This window comes from Gouania willdenowi, chromosome 21 (genome assembly GCF_900634775.1).
Source record: "Gouania willdenowi chromosome 21, fGouWil2.1, whole genome shotgun sequence".
Lineage (NCBI taxonomy): Eukaryota > Metazoa > Chordata > Actinopteri > Blenniiformes > Gobiesocidae > Gouania > Gouania willdenowi.
In genome coordinates, this window is record NC_041064.1 from 11052691 (window position 1) to 11073300 (window position 20610).

Consider the following 20610-nt stretch of genomic DNA (forward strand, 5'->3'; position numbering starts at 1 on the left):
CAGGAGAAGACGCAGCAGATGTTTTTTTTTTTTACAAGAGCATAAGAAGATGTTAAAAAAAGACTAACATAGACTTTCCCTGGGGGTTTATAAAATACAATTTAATAATGTGGAGTTAAAGCATTCTTTTTTTTAAAAAAAAAGGTCTTCTATAGAAAGTTAAAATCTTCACACAAGTCAGTAAATACCCTACATATGCATACTTGTGCAGATTGAAAAGTGACTGTGCGTGTGCGTGCGTGTGTGTGTTTTACAGCTTTGTATAATTAGGGAATTGTAACTTCAAATAACGTAATACAAAATTTCTGCTTGGGCAAACGAGACTCATCAATATTCATGAAATAATATAAACCTTAATTAAGAGGAAAGCTTTGAATACAGGATGGATTTATTCCAATTAACAAGATACAATGGATTCTGGGCTTTCTTCTTCTTCTTCTTTTACACCCATGAAGACACTCATTCTCTTTCCCAGCATATCCATAGAATAGCATTTAGTATCTATACAAGTGCACATGTTGAACAATATTAATTCCTCATTGTATATTTACAAAGTTGAAGTGAGTTTTTAAAGCAGCAAAGACAAATTGTTTGACACAAAGCAGACAAAGAGCCCTGCTACTGAAAATACAAAGAGTGCATGGTTGGATATTTCCAAAAGATGCTTGTTTATACCTCTGGGAGACGAATGAGGTCACAGCAGTGTTCATCAATGATACCTCTCACATGTTGATTGTTCCTTTGAGGTATTTCAAAAATAACAATAATAATAACTAATGTGGGCTTTGTTCTGCTTTGATCATCACGGTTTCCATAGTCACCAGTCAGTAGGCTCCAACAATAACCGCCTCTGTTTCTTTGGACGGTCTTCTGTCTGTGACCAAAAAGTTGATCATCCCCTCGGACTTGATGAGAAGGTTACAGCCCAGGAAGAAAATGCCGAACACCACCGTGAGGGACAGGACGCACATGACGGCTATCTGGACCACCCTCATGATGAAGAGGCTCCTCTCATCCGGAGCGGCTGCCACGAAGCCATTATCAGTGACCACGGAGGAAAAGTTGCAGCACAGAATCTCCTCGGTCTTATTGAATAGTCCGCCTTCTGTTTGATTAAAGCCCGTGTCATTCATCTCTACTTCTGGAGAAAAAAATAAACAGGGGAAACAAACTTTCACGGATGAAGCAGAGGAGAGGAGACGCGCCCTGATGCTGCTGCTGGTGGTGGTGGAAGTAGTAGGAGCTACTGATGAGAAATGAGCATGAAGTAAGCTGAAAAGTGAGGATGAGGAGGCAAGAAGAAGAAGAAGAAGAAGAAGAAGTGATCCCTCTGATCACTGCACAGCATTCCTCTGGAGTTGAACAAGTTGTGAGCGCATCGCATTACTGACGATTTCACGTGCTGCTGTGTTTAAAAAAAAAGAGGAAGCCACACACCACTGCATGCATTAAAAAGGCAAACAGTAATACATGTTTGACCATGCAGCAACAGCGCCCCCACCTGGCCAGGCTACAACTGGGATATAATACTGTATGTTGGATAGTGCAGTGGTCACCTAGTGCAGGGTTTCCCAACCAGGGGTACGCGTACCCCTAGGGGTACATGAACACATTGCAGGGGGTACGTGGAAAAATTAAGAATTTATTTCCAAGATAATAAAATATATTCTGGGTCATTTCAAAAGTCCATCAATAAAATGGTACATGTGCGCTATGACTTGTTTTTAAAATTGAAATGCCTGTTTAAAGGGGATATATTCAAAGAAGCCCCGTTTGTGGTAAATGTCATAAAAGTTATAGAAAACATAGACAGGTTATATATCTGTTTTGTATTTATTTATTCATATTATTTATTTATTCTTTTCTAATTTCAACTATTATTTTCTTTAATAACAATATAATCATAATATACAGTATAAGTATTAATAATACAACATTAATAATACAAACGTTTGCTATAATATTATTTCTTATATTTTGCATTTTTATTGCCTTGAAGGCAGCATCATTTTATGTTTCATTTGAGTTAAATAAGAAGATGATGCTTGAATATTAATTGTTCAATTTATGAAGATGAAATCTAATGACTTGCGTTGAATATTCAGTTGTGTTATGTTCTACTTTTGGAGACTCATGAACACGTATGAGTGAGGGGGTACTCATGGTATGACAAAAAGGCTCAAGGGGTACACAAGACAAGAAAGATTGGGAACCACTGACCTAGGGCAGTGGCTCCCTATCTTTTTTATCCCATGTACCCCCTTCACATTTTTGTCAGATCATGTGTACCCCCTCCCCATATCACAAGTACCCTCTCCATAATTTAATATGCTTTATTGTTTGTGGAACAGCAGGTTCTCCTAAACCCCAAAATGTTTCTCTTAATCTACAAATTCAAAACATAAAATTAAGTCAAATGTAATTCAAATACACAGTTTAAAGTGGATTTATTAAAAACAGTAAGTAAATACAGTCTTCTATTTAAAATGTAGCTAATTATTGTCTCCTACAATCAGAAGTGTGATAAAGTGGCCTATAGCATTAAATAATCCTGTTTCAATATATTACAGGAAAATATAGTATTTCATTGAGCAATAGTACTGTTAGTTTGTGGTGAACTTGGCAAAAAAAAAAAAAGCCTAAAACGGCACTATATTTCCCGATTATTACTACATTTTTGGCAAATCTTTCTGAGTACTTCCTGCAATGTGCTCTTGAACCCTATAGGGGTACACGTACCCTTGGGGTCCATCCATGAAGTCAGCAACATGATGGTCCATTGTTCCATGAATCTGTGATAACCACATTTATTTATTTAGTTATTTATTTGAATAATATCTACTGTTATCCAGTAAGTTTACCCTTACGTCTTTTCCTCTATTCTGAACTGCTCTGTTAACACACCTTCAGAATACTTGTCTTTGTTTATAACCTTTCACACTTAGCATCAATATATGTTATGTATGTGTGTATATACAGTATGTTTGTGTTTTTGTATGTATGTATATAGAGGTGTTAACTGTCAGTTATATTTGTGTTGTGTTACAGTATGAAATGTATGGTGTTATATATGCAATATGTTACACCAGTGGTTCTCAAATATTTCACTCCAAGTACCCCCTCTTAAAAAGCTTGACCTTCAAAGCAGCTTCATGCTGAGCCCAAGATTAAAAAATTTACTTAAAAAGGGTATAAAATGCATGTAAAATGTATCCAAACCTGACTAAATAATGTTTAAATTAAGTGAAAACCATGTCTAATGATAACTTAAATTCCTTACTTAAGTAATTAAAATTTCACATGCATGAATAAAGTCTAAAATTGTAGCCGGATCCTGAGGATCCTCTTGAAAATGAGAGGATTCATGAGTTTGGGTTAAAAGTTACAAAAAATGGAGGGAAAGGTGGTGAAATGGGATTTTATAGACCACAAAAATTGGTTAAAATTAGCAAATTAGAGTGGGCAAAAACAGACAGAAAAAGCTGTAGAAAAAAAAAAAAAAAATGAAAAAAAAACTCAAGTGTCAATATTGCTTTAAAAGAGGCAGAAAAAAGTAGGAATTTTTTTTGTTTAAACTGGCAAATAATGGGCTTGACAAATTGTGGTTAAATTGGCAAAATTATGGACCATTGTTATTGGGGTAATGTAATTTAAAATAGGGAAAATTAGTGTAAACTGGCAAATAATGGGCAAATCATAAATGTGGTTCAATTTGCAAAACATTAACCTGAAATATAATGAAAAGAGGTTAAAAGTGACAATAATGGGTCAACATATGTAGCATTAGGTGGAAAAGTGATGGATGATGGAAAGGGTGTATAAGTGATGAAAATGTCTTGAAAGTGGGAAAAAATGTGCAGAAAAGGCATTGAAATTTAATGGAAAAGTGCCATAAATGGGAGTAATGTAGCAAAAATGCAGTAAAAGGAGCAAAAATATGGCAAGAAAAAGTGATGATATATTCTTATTTTCTTGAGGGCGTCACGCGACCCCCTCCCTGTGTCTCGCGAGGTTGAGAACCCCTGGCCAAGTGTGTTGTGCTTGGGTCCTGGTGCATGTTAATGTGACTAACATGCATGCATTCATGGAAAAACAGTTGCTTGTATGGAGTTTCTACTGACCTTGTGTGAGTCAACTTTGAATGAATGTTCATGTCAAGGATTTGAACAAAGGGCTCACTTTGCAGTGTGACTAAGGCAGACCATGATAACTGGCAGCCCTCTGTCTAATTTTCTGCTTAAATGCACAAAATGGATCCAGACAAACAGAAAAAGAAACAAAAATAGAAATGTTTCATGTTAGCTTTTTGGGTGATATCAAATGTGCCGATAGTGTCCAACACTAAATTTCCAATATATGCCTACCGATATAGGTTGGCATATATTGGAAGAGATAAGATAAGATAATTACATATTTTTACTGCTTATTAAATTTTTTTTTACTGATTATTATATAATTACATATCCTTACATATTATTACAAATCATTACTGCTAATTACATATAATTACATATCATTACTGCTTATTACATATTATTACACATCATTACATATCATTACTGCTTATTACATATTATTACACATCATTACATATCATTACTGCTTATTACATATTATTACACATCATTACATCTCATTACTGATTATTATATATTATTACTGCATATTACATATAATTACATATTATTGCTGCTTATTGCATATAATTACTGCTTATTACATATTATTACTGCTTATTACATATTATTACTGCTTATTACATGGTATTATTGCTTAATATATCCACATATTATTACATATAATTAGGGCCCGAGCACATCAGTGCATAGGACCCTATTGTAATACACCTTGTTTTCACTATTATTTTTGTTATAGAGGAAATTATTGCATTTTTGAGGGCCTAAACACATTTAAAAACTCATGAAAATTTTTACGCACATTCGGACTGGCAAAAAATTTGAAAAGATGAAAATTGCAAAAATCAGACCGATTTACAAGGGTGGAGAAAAATGGAATTTCACTAATTATCGACCTATATCAATATTACCACAATTATCAAAAATTCTGGAAAAACTGTTCATGAACAGACTCGACAAATTTATAGAAGACAATAATATACTACATGAAGGACAATATGGATTTAGAAAAGGACGTTCAACAGCAATGGCTATAATTGACATCACGGAGAATATAAGAGAAGCATTAGAAAAAAAACTATTTGTATTCGGAATTTTTCTGGACCTAAAAAAAGCCTTTGACACAATTAATCACGATATTCTTGAACAAAAACTTCAAAATTACGGAATAAAGTACAACGCCTTAAAATGGATTAAAGGCTATATGACAAATAGGAAACAATATGTTGACTTTGAAGAACACATATCAAAATGCCAAACTATACAATGTGGTGTTCCACAGGGTTCAATTTTAGGGCCAAAACTGTTCATTCTATACATAAATGACATTTTCAAAGTCTCAAATTGCCTCAAACTAACGTTGTTTGCAGATGACACAACCATTCTATGCACAGGCAAAGACATTAACACTCTAATAGAGTCAACAAATGAGGAACTATTAAAAATTCAAACTTGGTTAGATGTAAACAAATTAGCCCTAAACGTCAGTAAAACAAAATTCATTAATTTCGAAAAGAGAAATAAAACGGTAGATATAAGACTGAAACTAAACATGGAAATAATAGAACAAGTAAAAGAATATAGGGTACTAGGAGTGTGGATGGACGACAAGCTGACCTGGAAAAAACATATACAAATAGTTAAAAACAAAGTTGCCAAAAGCAGTTACATCCTATGGAAGCTTCAACAAATCCTACATACCAAATCACTTAAAACAATCTATTCTTCACTCATAGCATCGCACTTAAACTACTGCTCCGAAATATGGGGTAATAACTACAAAACGTATCTTGAACCACTATTTAAACAACAAAAAAAAGCTATAAGAATTTTACATAAAGTACCATACAACACACACACAAACGATTTATTTGAGAAGTCAAAATACCTAAAACTGCAAGAAATAATACACTACAACACACAAATACACGCATTTAGGGCTGCATCAAAAAAACTACCACATCGAATACAAAAACGTTTCACATACAATCAAAATCCCTATGAATTCAGACATAATAATGTGTTTAGACCAAACAGGGTCATATCAAACGTTGGCAAACATAGTACTGTGCATAGAGCCATGAACCTCTGGAACAGCCTTGACGAAGAGATACAACAGTCAGATAATCTGAAACAATTTAAGGACAAAACGAGGAGTACATTTTTACACACATACAGATCTCAAGTCAACTCTTCAATGAACGCTACAGTGATGACATGGAACTCATTAACTGGTCACTGAGCGCCATTGACAAAATCTTCTCAACGAGGCAATTGCTTCAGCACGAAATACCGTGTCCAAAGGACACATACCCAAGTGGATATGTCGTGGATGCACGAGGGAGAAGCCAGATGCTCTGTCTCTCCCAGCTGACAGTAGAAGATGTGGAGGACATCTATCTGCTAGGAGTCATGATCTTTGGCCTGCTAATGATGGGGGTATGTGTATGTGCATGTGCCTTCCGGATGGATCGTAAGCAGAGGCGACTTTCAGAGGATATGAAGGTACTCCGAAAGCAGAAGAACTTCACGTTTGGAGAGTTGGAGGAACGTAAACAACGACTGGAAAAGAAAGCCCGAGGAAATACGGAGGAAAAAGACTGTGAGGAGGAGTAACAACAGGAACAATGACTGCAGACGAGAACACATCACAAAAAAAAAAAGGGAAAAAAAAAAAAAAAAAAAAAAAAAGGGAAGAAACGAGGTTGGATGTAAAATTACCTGTGTTCAAATTAGGGGACGGATCTGGATAAGCATAATGCTTTTTTCCATCGCCCTTTCCGGCATGAAAAAGGACAAAAAAAAAAAAAAAAAAAAAAAAAAAAACAATGATGTGATTTTGCTCTGAATGTCAAATGAATTTCTGTGAATGCAACCATGTCGGAAATGAACTGAATAAATAAAATAAATAAAAAATATTTTGGGGGAATTGCACATGTGATCGGCAAAATGACTCAATAGCACCCCCTTGAAAATTGTATTGGCTCCCAGCTTGAACTGAGTGGAACTTCTACGAAATTCTGTAGAAATGTGACATCATCACTGTAGAGAGTGATGACATCATCACTGTAGAGAGTGATGATGTTTGTGGATGAGTTTAGTGACACAGAAATAATAGCTTCAAGTAAAAAAAAAAAAACAGCACAGAGGCTGTGGCTGCTCTTCTTTCCCAATATTACAGTTATCATGATATGATGAATGTTAATGAAATGCTTGGTTTGGATTTGATTCACTAAATCACCAAAGGGCAAATTAACCCCACTCTAAGAATATTTCATCAGCAGATGGCAGCATTGCTTAACCTGCTTCACCAAATGTCTGAAATCAACAACTTTAGATACATAACATTCATTCCGCAACCAAGTTCATCCGTTCATTACCTGACAGGTGGTTTTGTTTCATTTATTCACTGTGTTTAAAACAACCTGTACATTCCTCCATTTATTGATTATCATCAGCACCTGTTTAGGAAAATTGATTACAACATAAAGGTAACCTATATTACAGATTTTGTATGTATATATTTTTTGGTTGGACGGTAGATGAATGAATGAACCAGAGGAATTGATGAAAAATTCAAAGGTTATCAACGTAGTGCAGCAGAATCATTGAAGCTAAGGATCGGGTGCGGATGGATCCACCACAAAAATATTTTGATATCAATTATTTATGGCGATTATTTAAATAAAAGGACTCATTATTTATGTAAATTCATTTGTTGAGCGCATTTCAATTCATGCACAAGGCAAATCAATGTGCTTTAAATCGGGTGTTCTCAAATGGTGTCACCCTGGGACCCACATGTTACCATGCATAGTTCATTAAACTGCAACTCACTTCTTTTTTTTTTTTTTTTAGAATTCAACCAGCCAAAGTTAGTTTTTAAAAAAAATTGCTGTTGAAAACACACATATAATCTTTTAAAAAACACAAATCTATATATTTTCCTATGCTACATGCATTTCACAGCATGCCTGTCAAAAAAAAAAAAAGTTTCAGCATGAGAGACATTGAGTATGTATTTGTTTTTGCCCAGGTGTCCACGTCCCACCCAATACAGGTCTGTGAGCCACTTTTGGGTCCCGACCCACCAGTTGATAATCCCTGATTTAAATTATGATTAAAACGTGCGACAGAAAACATCAGAGTTCAAAATTCAATAAAAACCTTTTAAAAATGAACTCAGTTTGAAATAAACAACAAAAACAGTAATTTAACAATAAAATGATTAAATAATAAATAGTAGATGGTGGGGGAAGCTCCAGCCTACATTTACCAGACTCGTCTCTTGAGTGACGTTTCTATCAGCCAATCAGAGAGCAGAGTGCTACCCATCAGTGGGTGTGTCACAGCTGAGGTTAGATTGCGCTGAGTATTATTGCGCGTGCCCTCTCCCTCCGTTATAATACTCACTCAGCGTGCGTGTGCGTGCGTGGAATGAATTGTGAAAATTCTCGTAGACCGGCTGACTGAGGCTCACCCGAGGATCTTAACGGCTAAATGAGTCCAAATATTCACAATAATGACAGGCTTTACTGGACGGACTGTGGAGCTCTCTGCAGCGAACTGGACTGCCACGCGCGCTCAGGTGTCGCGGTGAGATGAGGTGCACGTGCAGAGTCAGTGTGCGTGTGGGCTCCTTTAATTCAGTTCTCAGGTACAAATAATGTCCTGTCCACGCTCAACACGTTGTCTGAGAGCAAAGCTGGAGCAGGTCAACGCTTCACTCAGACCATAATTTAGGTAAGTCATCAATGTCTTCTCTGTTACCTGCTCATCCTGCACAATGTCACCATCATAATGTGGATAAATCACACCGTAGGGTGTTGTGTGCAGACTATATATACTACACGGGTTAGACCTCATTCCCTTTCAAATGTGTGTCATTTATATGAACGCTCCAGTCCTATTATTACTGACACTTTCCACAGCTGCTGCACAATCATGTTTTTGATCGATTTAATCGAACTTGGAGGCTTCATGTGTGTTTAGTTTTGAAAATAGCAGAAATCATGAACACACTTTTACGTGCCCTGCAACTCAATGTTTTTTGTATTTTGTCTGATAAAATAAAAGACTACTGTCATGTGCCTAATGGGTTTACTCAGCCCTTTAATCTCCTCCTGTTCCTGCCATGGGCGGTTTTTATTCTTACTACTACTTAACTCTAGCTTACTATTGTATGTTAACATGATTTGATCCCAAGTGTTTAATGCATGGGGCTATAGACCAACATATTTTTTTATTTAGATGTTCTTATCATGGTCTAAGTCAGGGGTCTGCAACCTTTACTCTCAAAGGAACCATTTTGCCTCATCTCACCTGGATTAAAGTTCTCCTGGAGCCGAAAAAATACCTTCTCAATGAAGACAATACAGTATATTAAATTATATACAGGTCAAATTATATATAATAATGTTTTATTTGATTTGATGTATATTGATGATGTAAATAGCAACTTAAAAACAGTTTAAAATGAAATAAAATAAATTGACGTCAAGAAAGTTGATGGTCTGTAGATGTTGCATAAGGTGAAGTAGGAAGGTGGCTGAGTCATTGCACAACATGATTAATTTACAAATTGTTGTACCTTGATTTTGTCATTAATAATTAATAGCCTCTGTAAAAACAAAACAAAAAAAAACTATTTATTTCAATTGTTTTTTTTTTTTTTTAAAGCTATAGGGAGCCATTGCAAAAGAGTGAAAGAGCCACATGAGGCTCCAGAGCCACAGGTTGCAGACCCCTGGTCTAAGTCAACAAACCCAGTGTGACTTGGGGATTGATTTTTTTTTTTTTTCCATTAATAATCTGAATCAAGAAAACAGTTTAAATTCTTAGATTATCTCAGGGAAAACTGCTGTAAACCTGGTGTTCAGATAAGGGAACAATAATAAATAAATTTTAATGATTAGACCAGCCAAACACATTATAATTAGTTGCCTTCGGGTGTAATAAAAACATTTTTGTTGAAAACAAATGTGTTTGGGTATGTAGTATTTGTGATAATAGGATTTATTAGGATTATAGTGTTTTTAGATGTTCTTATTATGGACAGAGTCCGCAAACCCAGTTGTTCCTAAATAGTGTAGCTCAGGGATTTATTTCCCATTCAATAATCTGAATCAAGAAAACTGTTTAAATACTAAATTATTATTTCAATAATAATTAGTTTCCTGTGGGTTTAAATACAAGAAAATAAGTGTAACAAAAAGGAAGAGCGCAGTTTGAACTTCTCAGAAAAACAAAAATGGCAATTAGTGTGTGAAAGTGTTATAAGAAATTGCTCTTATTTAAAAAACAACTTTTGGGATTTTGATATCAATTAAATGAAAACGGGTTCGAAGTTGAGAACCAACGCAATTAGCTTAAAAACTAAATTAATCCACAAATCACCTTTTTTTTTTTTTCTCTTGAAAGCAAATGTATTTGGGTATGAAGTAGTTTTAATTGGTTCTTTTCCAACTCTTAACATTTTCAAAGTATTTCAATTTGTTGTATTTTGTTGTAAAAATGTAAGAGTGACTCTCCTCTATGGGTTCAAACCAAGCGACTACTGTCAAATTTTGCTATTGGCTGAGAATGGTAGTTTGTGACGTGTTTGTGGCTTCTTACGTCATGATCCACCACTGTTGGCCCCGCCCCTCCTATAAAAACTAACAACTGTCAACTCTGTAGTCTGTGGTGAGTACTAGGTTGGATTGAGAGAATTGTGGATAGAGGGGTATAGTCAGTATTGAGGAACTAGTTAGCTAGCATAGATAGTTCTTTGGAGATATTATAGTATAGACTGGGTGTGTTTTAACTGCTCCAGGAGCAGCTTTGTCCAGTTTCTACCAAAATGTCAACCAAAACATTGGGATTTAGGTCCTGGTTCTGCTGGTGTTTCTTTCCCTACAAACAAGGACGATTTAGTTGTCTTAATGGTTTTCTACAATTGTAATTTCTACCCAATCAAATCAAATTCATAAACCTGGTTTCAAATGTGTTTAAATTGGATTGACGTCTTAATGATTTATTTCCTGTGTTTGGATGTATACATGAGTAAGAGCATGTAACGCCTTTAATAAATCTTTTTGGTCAGCCGCAGAACCATATTGTGGCTTTTCATCGAGCATTCTAACACAATGATGGTCTATACTTTACCCACAGTTACATTGATAGGTGGTCCGTCCTTTTTAGTTGCTTTTAATTACATTTAGGTCAAACTCAATTTTAAAAGGGACTTCATCATGCATTCAGAGGAGGCAGTTGCTAAATGGCCGCGCTGTTGTGACAGCACAATTATCTGTCGCTACAGAGTGCTGTTAATAAAGGATTGTAAAACTAAAGGATTGAAAAATAGTTTTTCTTTTTTTGTAGTAAATCAAGAAGCTTTTCGTCATTGTTTCTTGGACAGAAAACTAAATGTCTGCAGGTTGTTTATAAGTTTTCCCCAAATATGCCACAGCAGATGGGTAAAGATGTATACAAATAACATGAAACTCATTTATCTGCCTATAAAAAGGGGATAGCTCCATACCGACAGATGTTTCTGCTGACTTAATAGTTTAATTGATAACTCATCATCTAGAAATTCAGATTTGGTCTCCTGTGTTTGTTTCATAGCCAGTGATTTGTGTGGATACTCAATGGTCATGAATTGTGTAACATGTCTTTCTTTTGGTGCAAAGTCATTCCCATTCTGCGAGTGAAAGATGACAAAATCTGTCAGATCTATGTTGGAGTCACTGTAGCTCTTTTCTTAGTTGTTGAAGTAATGTAAATGATATGCATTTATAGATAAATTAATCTATATCTGGCTGTTTAGCATGGGTTGAAATGTCTGCTGTGGCACGGGTGCTAAAGATTTAAGCATTTTCATATGTCATTCTAATCATAACAACTTCCAAAATAAAATGGGTTGATGAAATGTACATTTAAGAAATGTTTGTTTCCTTCTTAATCAGAAATGTATCGAGGCATATACAGTGTCTGATGCCAATGAGATGTCTTCACCCTTGCAATTGCTTTGGGTATTTAAGCTTGGCAGATAAGTGTGGGTAGCATGGCTAATGTGTGGAAGAAGTCTTTAAAAGGTAAATGAGCTTACGCTCATCCTTTTAAAAGGAAGAACGAGACGGGTTTGTGGTCAGTCTAATGCAGGATGTTGGATGTGACCTCCAATTGTCCATTCCTTTCATTAATGCAGGAGGAAAACGCAGCACATTCACATCTACATCACGCTTTCAAAGCTGGCAAACCAGGCATTGTAGTTGTTTATCATTAAAAAAACACTTAAATTATGATAGAGATTGTAAAATCATTAATTTATGTTTTTGTTGTACTTGGATGCTTGAATCCCACTGCCTCATGATCCCATGCTGGATAAATGTGATATTTTAAGCAGAGGAAACCAATTACTATTCAATGATGATCCAATACAACTACTAATGAAACTTTTGTTTTAATGTAATCTTTTTACAACTCGAGGGGATTTACAATATAAAACTTCTACTTCAATACGCTTTTGTTTCTCTGCGATATTAAACTTTACAAATCAGTTTATTTCATCTTTTAAACTCTAATGAAATTTGTTATTGCAATTGTAGTCCCCAATGAATTATCCCGCAGGCAAGTTTGTTTTACATTTTAATCATTTAGGGAATTGAACTTGCACTAAGAAAAATAGTACCAAGAACAATAATATTAGCAGAAAAATAATAGAGTTGAAGTAGCTGGCCGATTTAAATTAGACAACTAGATTCAGCTGACACACTAACATTTTTCTGTATTGTTCCCTTTGCTTTTCTTATGATTGTGTTGTCTTTGTATGCAACTGGTAAACTAATGACAGTGTGTTCAACCTGAATAAGCTGGCAAAGGCTTCACCATTCCTCTAAACTCATGGACTAATAAAAAGCATTGAAGCAATATTTATTTCCAGTCGTTACTGTAAAAGTAATGTCTCTTTTATTACACTTTTATGTTTTCCTTCCCACTGCAGGATGACACACCCAGGTCAAATCTGCTCACTCTTGGCCCTCTTTCTTCGCCTCGTCTCCAGTATTCCACCACCTCACCAGCCACGGGACACATCCTGAGGAACTCGCCACCAACGTCTGTGTTTGGCACCTGGCTGACATCACAAAGAAGTGATGCGGCGGTTTGTCTATTGTAAAGTGGTGTTGACCACCTCCTTGGTGTGGGTCCTGGTGGATGTATTTCTGCTGCTGTACTTCAGCGAGTGCAACAAATGCGACGACAGGAAAGATCGTTCACTGCTTCCTGCGCTGAGAGGTGAGTTCTAGCGAACACCGTCGGAACACATTTAATAAATGCTTTAGGTGACCAAGTAAGCCACAAATTAGATTTCATTGCTTTTTTTATCAGATAAATCTATAGTTTAGGCCTAATGGATTAATCATTTGCTTGCTCAAACACAACTTTTTGTTGCCATTTTAGTGTATTGCATTGTGGGATGTGGATTTGCGGAGATGGAAGTGTTTTTACTTCATTCTGATATCACAGGGAATACAAACTAGAGCAAAAATTGCATCAAGTGAATCCTTGTTGTCCTTGTCTGGTGGAAAACGTAAGAATAAAGTAAAGATATTCCTATGCATTTGTATTCGGCGCTCCACATTCCCAAAATGCAATGCGCAAAAATGTCAACAGTGTTCAGGGTGGAGGTGAAAACAAACTTTCAAGCTGCAATATCAACTTTTTTTCTTTCTTTTTGGAGTAAATGGTTTTCGATTTGTTACTGTGAGGCATACACTGATTTTATCGAATCAAAAACAATATTGTTGGTAGCAGCTTTGAGTTTTGAACAACTTGGATTTCCCTGTATATCACCTTCAAAATGTTTAGTCTTTTTAGGTTTGTGCCTTTGAGGTGTTGTAGGCTAACATAATGAGGCTAATCATCAAATGAGGAAATATTTAGAAAACATGAACACATTCAGCCTACTTTTACCATGCATGCAAAAGACACTCCCTGCATTCTTTAATAAGCAGAGTCAGGTCCTTGATCAAGGGCCCACCAGTGGTGTGATTAGATTGAGGGCAGGTGATATCTCTGTCTAACCTCACCCGCAACCTTGGCTGGTCTGGTGATTAAAACAAGGCTGTTTAACTAACCCTTAGGCCACTAATGCCAGTGAAGACTGTAAATGGCAGTAATAACAAATCAGTAATGTGTTATAGAGTGAATCTGTCTCTAATTTTATTCTTAAAATAGTAATGTTATAGAATTACAAAAGAATTACTATTGCTATGGTGAGGTTTAACTCATATCAGTGTGGGGCTAAGGTCTGTGCCTGACACCAACATAGTACAGTTTCTCATTAGCAATGTTCATTTCCTTGCATGCCCTCAAGGAAGCAGGTTTCTAAGAGGCTTACTAATCTGCTTTTAAGGTTACAATGAGGAAGACCTGCAAGCTCTTCTGACCGATTACTGAACAAAGGTCTAACTTTTCTTTTCACTAAGTTTAATAGTAAATAAGATTTGGTGCCTGTGTAAACAGTCTTGAATGACACCTCTCTTGCTGTGAGGTGTTTTGAGTTTGCATGTTAAGGTCTCGTTCTATAGAATAAAACAGAGATCTTCATCTTTCTCATGAAGTGAATCAGTTCATGACACTGATCAACCCTAAACATGCCCATGAGTTACTCAGAGGATGACATCAGGTTGTGCAAAAAGCAGATCCTAATCTGGTTAGGATCTGGGTCAGAGCAACGCTGGATTTGGCTAAATCTTGATTAATTAGCAATCGCTCAGATACTCTGTGTCCTCTGTTGTCAAAATAAGTCCCTATTTGTTGACACTGCCACGGAGTAGGGCCCTGTCCTGGTATACCCTATTAGCTGATTCGGCTTAAAACTATGGATGGACCAAAATTAAAATGTGTTCCTGAATAAAATATAAACGCTTGGCCGAATATCGAATGCGGTTAAGTTTTTCGCTATTTTTTTTATTAGTGCATAAATAGCTTAGAATACATTTTTAGACATGTTTCTTAAAGAAAGAAAATGTTTATTGAATATTCTGACATCTTTAAAATATTCCAGTAGCCTTTGCTTTTCAAAAAAAGCACAACAAAGTTTTTCAGTTATATTAGCCCTTTCATTTATATTAGTTCTGTTTCCTTCCTCCCTTGTTATTCCACATTTTGTAAAAAGTCAGCTCCAAACGGGCAAGTTGGATTTTGCCCACGTTGGCAGGTGATGTCACCTAACACGCCTCCTAGAATGTGAGCTCCTCCCTCTCTAACTATCTTACAGCTAAAACACTGCTGTTTAATATAGAATATATATTGTACTTTATTGCCATATATGTAAATACAAACTGCACTACTGGATGCCCAAACTGCACTACTTTATCTGCTGCCGATCTTGTTGGGAGTCACTGCTTGGAGCCACAGCCATTGTTCACACACATCAGCTGTTAGCACTTCGTGCTAATGCTACACCAGCCTATACAGCAAGACCCGACATCGCTTGTGAACTGAGGAGGAAACAATGGGGATGTTTGCGCTAACAATGGACTCGGTTGTGGAATTGGATGACTTCCAACTTTTACGTGGTGACGTAGAGCAGTGAGTGGAATTGAGAGACAGAATCTGGTTGTGTTTGTGTGTGGAAAGAAGGAGCTGCTGTTGCTACTGTTGCTCTGGTTATGCAGCAACACGCACACACTTTTCTGACTCAAAATCACTGCACGTTGTTTAATTGCGTCATTGCATCACATGCTACTATTCAGCCTTGCTTTTAACTCACTCCACCGAAGGCCGAATGTATTTGGTTACCGAATATTTGATGCATTGCTACTTAAAACCAGTATTTGGTAAATTCTGTGTGAATTGGTGATAAATATGCACAAACAATAACATAAGAGTACTTATACAGAGATTTAATGGCTAACTTGTGAGCAAACATTATTACCTCCACCAAGGAAATTTTATTTACGCCATGGAAGATTCCAATAATTTTTGTAATGGACTTATCTTTATAAAGTTTGAGTTGACATTTATGTCAGGTTGGTTCCTCAGTTATCCCACTGAGTTTCATCCGATAGGATCTGGATTGCACAGTTTTCCTAATTGCCAGCAGAGCTGAAGTCAGCATCCAATGTGAACATTTTTAAATCAAAGTTAAAGGCACTTTTTTTTCTCTACTGCATATGATTGAGAGAGAGATTTTTTGTCATGATGATTTTACTGATGATTTTAATTGATTTTACTGATGATTTTAAATGTTCTTATTGATTTTAAACAATTGAATGTTTTATCATGTAAAGCACATTGAGTTGCCTTGAGTATGAAATGCGCTATACAAATAAATTTGCCTTGCCTTGCCTAATTTTCTTACCATGATCAGGATCACTCATCCAGAATGACTCTTACTTGGCAGAGGTTTGCGCTCTGTAAATGCTTTTGTTTAGTATTGATTTTTATTTATATTTTTCACTGAACTCCTGATTTATTCTTGACTCCACAGGATCTGAAGACAAACAGAAGTTGAACTTGAACTATTTACAGTAGACATACACAGAATGGAAAAGAGTATTCCGACGAATGACAGTTTTACCAACAGTCAACCGTGATAAACTTTAGAAAATGGAGGTCTGAATTTTTCTTTTGTGAAAATCTATGTAGATGAGGGCATAATTCATCTAATAATTCTTTCTAATTCCATCCGTTTTTGATGACTGTGGACAATCAGAGGCTCCATGTTAAGATGGTATTTTACTAGAGATAAAAGCCCCTGCCCAAATGACTGTGCTGTAATACCTTTGTCCATATATTGTACTAGCTCACAATTGCCAGATAGGATATTAAAAATGTGTTCTGCTGTGGTTCCGACACAAAAAGGTAATAGAGAGCATTAAAGGACCTTAAATGTTATTTTTCTCATTACATTCATTGATATCTATGGGTCAGTGCTCCAACATGATTCACTCCCCAGATCATAACGACCTTTTTAAGGATGTTGGTCTTAAATTTCTGATTAGAGTTGGTACAGAGCTGTGCTTCTTACTTTGACAGAACTGAACTTTATGGTTACCTTCACTTGGCTAGAAGGTTTTATAATTGCTTGACATATCAAGCTGAAGTTGTGCGGATTGAGACATACTAGTAAATGAAAGGACATTTCATAAAATCACATCAAGGTCAGAATGTAGAAGCGTTGTGAAGTTAGGTATTCAATAGAAAATGTGCTAATACTTTTTAGAGTCACAGCATGTTTTGTTGCTAGTTTTTCCTTAAACTGAGGTATTCAAATCATCTCAATGCCAACTAGTAACATTTTGCATTTCCATGAAAATGCAAGTGAGAATGTGAAGATCTAACAAATTTATCTCAAAGAATGTCTTATATGTTTAAAAGTACAACTCTACATATTAATAGAATATGTCGCTGTAATGGTTCTTTCTTTGGGTGTTTTTTGTGCACCAACATGTGATTGCTTCTGTGTACCTACTTTATTAATAACTGGCAGTGACTATCCGTACGGTTGCCGTATCAATATACCGACATTCTATCCGTACGCAGCACCCCTATTGGGCCAGTTTAGGTCACGTGATAGGTCAGGCATTGGCCAGTTTAGGTCACATAACTAAGACTAAAGCCTTACCCTAAACCTAATCCTAACCCTAAAAATTGCTGCGATACTGGGTTATACCCTAAAACGCTACGTATGTGTGCTTCGGTAACTGTACCAATAGCACCAGGGGTTGTCCGTACAGCAACCATACAAATGGATTTCTATTTACAACCTACTGTATGTCAACTGTAAGTTTAGCATTAACTAAACCATTGATAACACGGAAACCAGAGATGATTTGGGTCTAATGAGCACTAATAACATTTTGGGTGTGATTGTGACTGTTAGTCAATGTGGAATAACTGTGTTATTGCGTAAATTGGGTACTGTTTATCTTAAGATATTTTATTTTGTGTGTGTACTTATAATATATGCAAATTTAAGTAATAAAGTACTAGATTTTAACTTGGTAGCCCAAATTAAAGAGCAGTGTTTAGTCTGTTTGAAGCCCTTGGATTTCAATGGAATTATTTTTTGCATAAAACCTAAAATTACTTTTAATGAACAAAAGTTATCTTTATGTCACTGGGCAGCACTTGTGTCAGTGACCAGCTCCACATTTTGCATACTGAATAGTTTGAATTGATTAAGAATTTCCCAGGTTTTAGCGTGCCACCGTTTGTGGTTGGAATAATAATCCTCAAGATATATCCTCAATATTTGCTCAGTTTGTGGAACATTCTTTATCCTTAATCTCTTTTATGATTTTTTACACTCACCAATATGCAGAGCCCTGATAACATTATCTTGATTACATTCTTGAACATTCCAAAACTTTATAGAAGGCAAATAATTGACATTACAACGGCTTTCTCAGGCTGTGAAGTCCCTCTCATGAATAGAGAACCCTCTTTAAAAACAAGTGAAGCACTTATCGTAGCCCGTTTCAAGTTTGTTTTCCTACTTCAGGATTCAAAATGTTTCAATTCTGTTCATAGTACCCTTTACATTGAAGTTTGAGACTGTAGTTTTTGTGCTGCTTTTCATTTTAAACTGTGCCTGGTTCCGTATTTAAAATGTAACAACTACACATTTATTGGCCAACTAAGTACTCCTATCTGAAAAACCTGGAGGCCATTGTAGCTCAGTTAACTCATTTTTTGATGCCTAATCTGGGAGTGTGCAATAATGTGTTCCTATTGAGAAGCAAGTTCTATGATTAAAAAAAGTCAAAGAAGAATAAAAGAAGTCAGAAAGGCAATAGCTAATTTGAAAAACATTAGAAACTAAAATCTGGGGGCACAAGAACATCCTTCTTTCAGCAAAAGAGGATAGTTTAAATTTAAGTGTGTACTTGGGTTTTTGTAATCTTGATGTGGTAGCAAAGGGCACAGAAACTGTTTCACGGAAAAAGTGACAATTTAAATCCAATGAGCACAAGCAAAATAGTTTAAGAATTCAGATTGTGAGCAATTTTCTGCATACAAAGTAATCCAAGGATATCTTTGGTCTTAAGATTTTTTCTTCTGTTATGTAGATGTACTGAATGGTTACATAAACTTGGAGAATGCACGAGTCTTTAAAACCAGAAATGCTCGTCATTGCAGTAATGATTGAGTTATTTGACTGTGAAAAACTGCTTCAAATAAACGTGATACACTTTAATCTTGTTCCATCTTGATGCTTCGACAAACACTAAAAGTGCATGCTGTTACCAACATAGTTTGATAGAATTACGTTACTGAAAGAATTAAGGAAGGTGACGAAAGACACGTTTTACACTGTACAGCGTTTAGAAAAAATGAAAGGATAACACAGTAACATATTTTTCCAAAATAGCACTTCCACATTTCACCAAAATTCAATTTCGCTAACTGCGCTCAAATGCAATTCCAATTTAGAAACAAACTACTTTTGCAAGTGCGCCTCGAGACGCCAACAGATACTCCCAGATTTTTAGTGTTTGCAAAATCTTCTGTGAAACAGTTGATATATATATAGGTTTAGACTTAGAACATTAGTTTTAAATTACTAAAGAAAGTCACAGCCTGAATGTGACTTGCTAGTTAATAGATGCACCTAAAAAACATGTATATTTTTATGTTAAACATTACCCCTATATAGTTCTCGGCAACATATTGAGACTTGAATTCTATATATCGAAAAAAAAAACATTGTTTTCAATAATATAGTTACTGAAGTATTTTTGTGTTATACAATGTCACTCTTTTTCATTTAAGTTCAGAGCTGGTCATTTCTAGAGTTAGACGCCTCAATCTTAAGAAATACAAGAATGAAAAATATCTTATTACACATTTCTCCATTAACCCCCCTCCCTTTCTTTCTTTCCCAATCCCATCTAATGTTATTCGAAGGGTTTTCTTGATGCACATTGTTTTTAAATTAGAACACTGAACACACTCGATCCATATCCATCAACCAAAAACTGATGTTTGAATGGAGATCATCAGCAGCATGAAGAAATGGTTCAGGGTTAACAATCCAGCCAACAACAGCTTCTCGGTACAATAAAGGTCATAGGGAATCCTCTTAGCCCGAGTGTGTGCTGCTGATGTGAACTGTGCTGTGTCCCCCTTTCATGCAAATCACTGCTTGTGTCTAAGAGATTAATAGAGAGAGAGAGCAGGGGTTGAGCGAGTGCAGTCATAAATCCGTGCTAGGGTATTTATTTACCTTTGGTGAAGAGAGCAGGTTTTGTGCACAGCCGCAGCAGCAATCCAGATAATGCTGATGTTTTATGGGATTGAGACTGCAGGCAAGGATATATAATAATAAAATACTATAGAGATGGAAGGAGACATTTTATTTTCCAAAATCTCTAGTTTATTACTGCTAATAGATTAAATCTAAGCTGCCAGGCAGAAAGGCAGAACAACGCATTCAGAGTGTGGCAACATATAAGTAGGCAGAAAATACATTTAGTGT

General features: G+C 35.9%; 2 protein-coding genes across 4 annotated transcripts in view; one reads left to right on the plus strand and one right to left on the minus strand.

Annotated features, from left to right (window-relative positions):
- Window positions 1-370: 370 nt before the first annotated feature.
- On the minus strand, window positions 371-1371 carry rprma (reprimo, TP53 dependent G2 arrest mediator candidate a). Its single transcript, XM_028436674.1, has one exon. It carries the CDS (start codon window positions 1131-1133, stop codon window positions 825-827), a length of 309 nt encoding a protein of 102 aa, XP_028292475.1. The 5' UTR covers window positions 1134-1371; the 3' UTR covers window positions 371-824.
- Window positions 1372-8518: 7147 nt separating this feature from the next.
- The window catches only part of galnt13 (polypeptide N-acetylgalactosaminyltransferase 13), a 37802-nt gene continuing 25710 nt past the window's right edge, over window positions 8519-20610 (plus strand). For all 3 annotated transcript variants that reach the window (XR_003672613.1, XM_028435442.1, XM_028435443.1), the window contains exons 1-2: window positions 8519-8879; window positions 13123-13415. Coding sequence is in view for 2 of the 3 variants with exons in the window: in XM_028435442.1 (XP_028291243.1) it covers window positions 13274-13415 (142 nt within the window). In the remaining variant the exon portion in view is untranslated. The remainder of the gene's footprint in view (window positions 8880-13122; window positions 13416-20610) is intronic.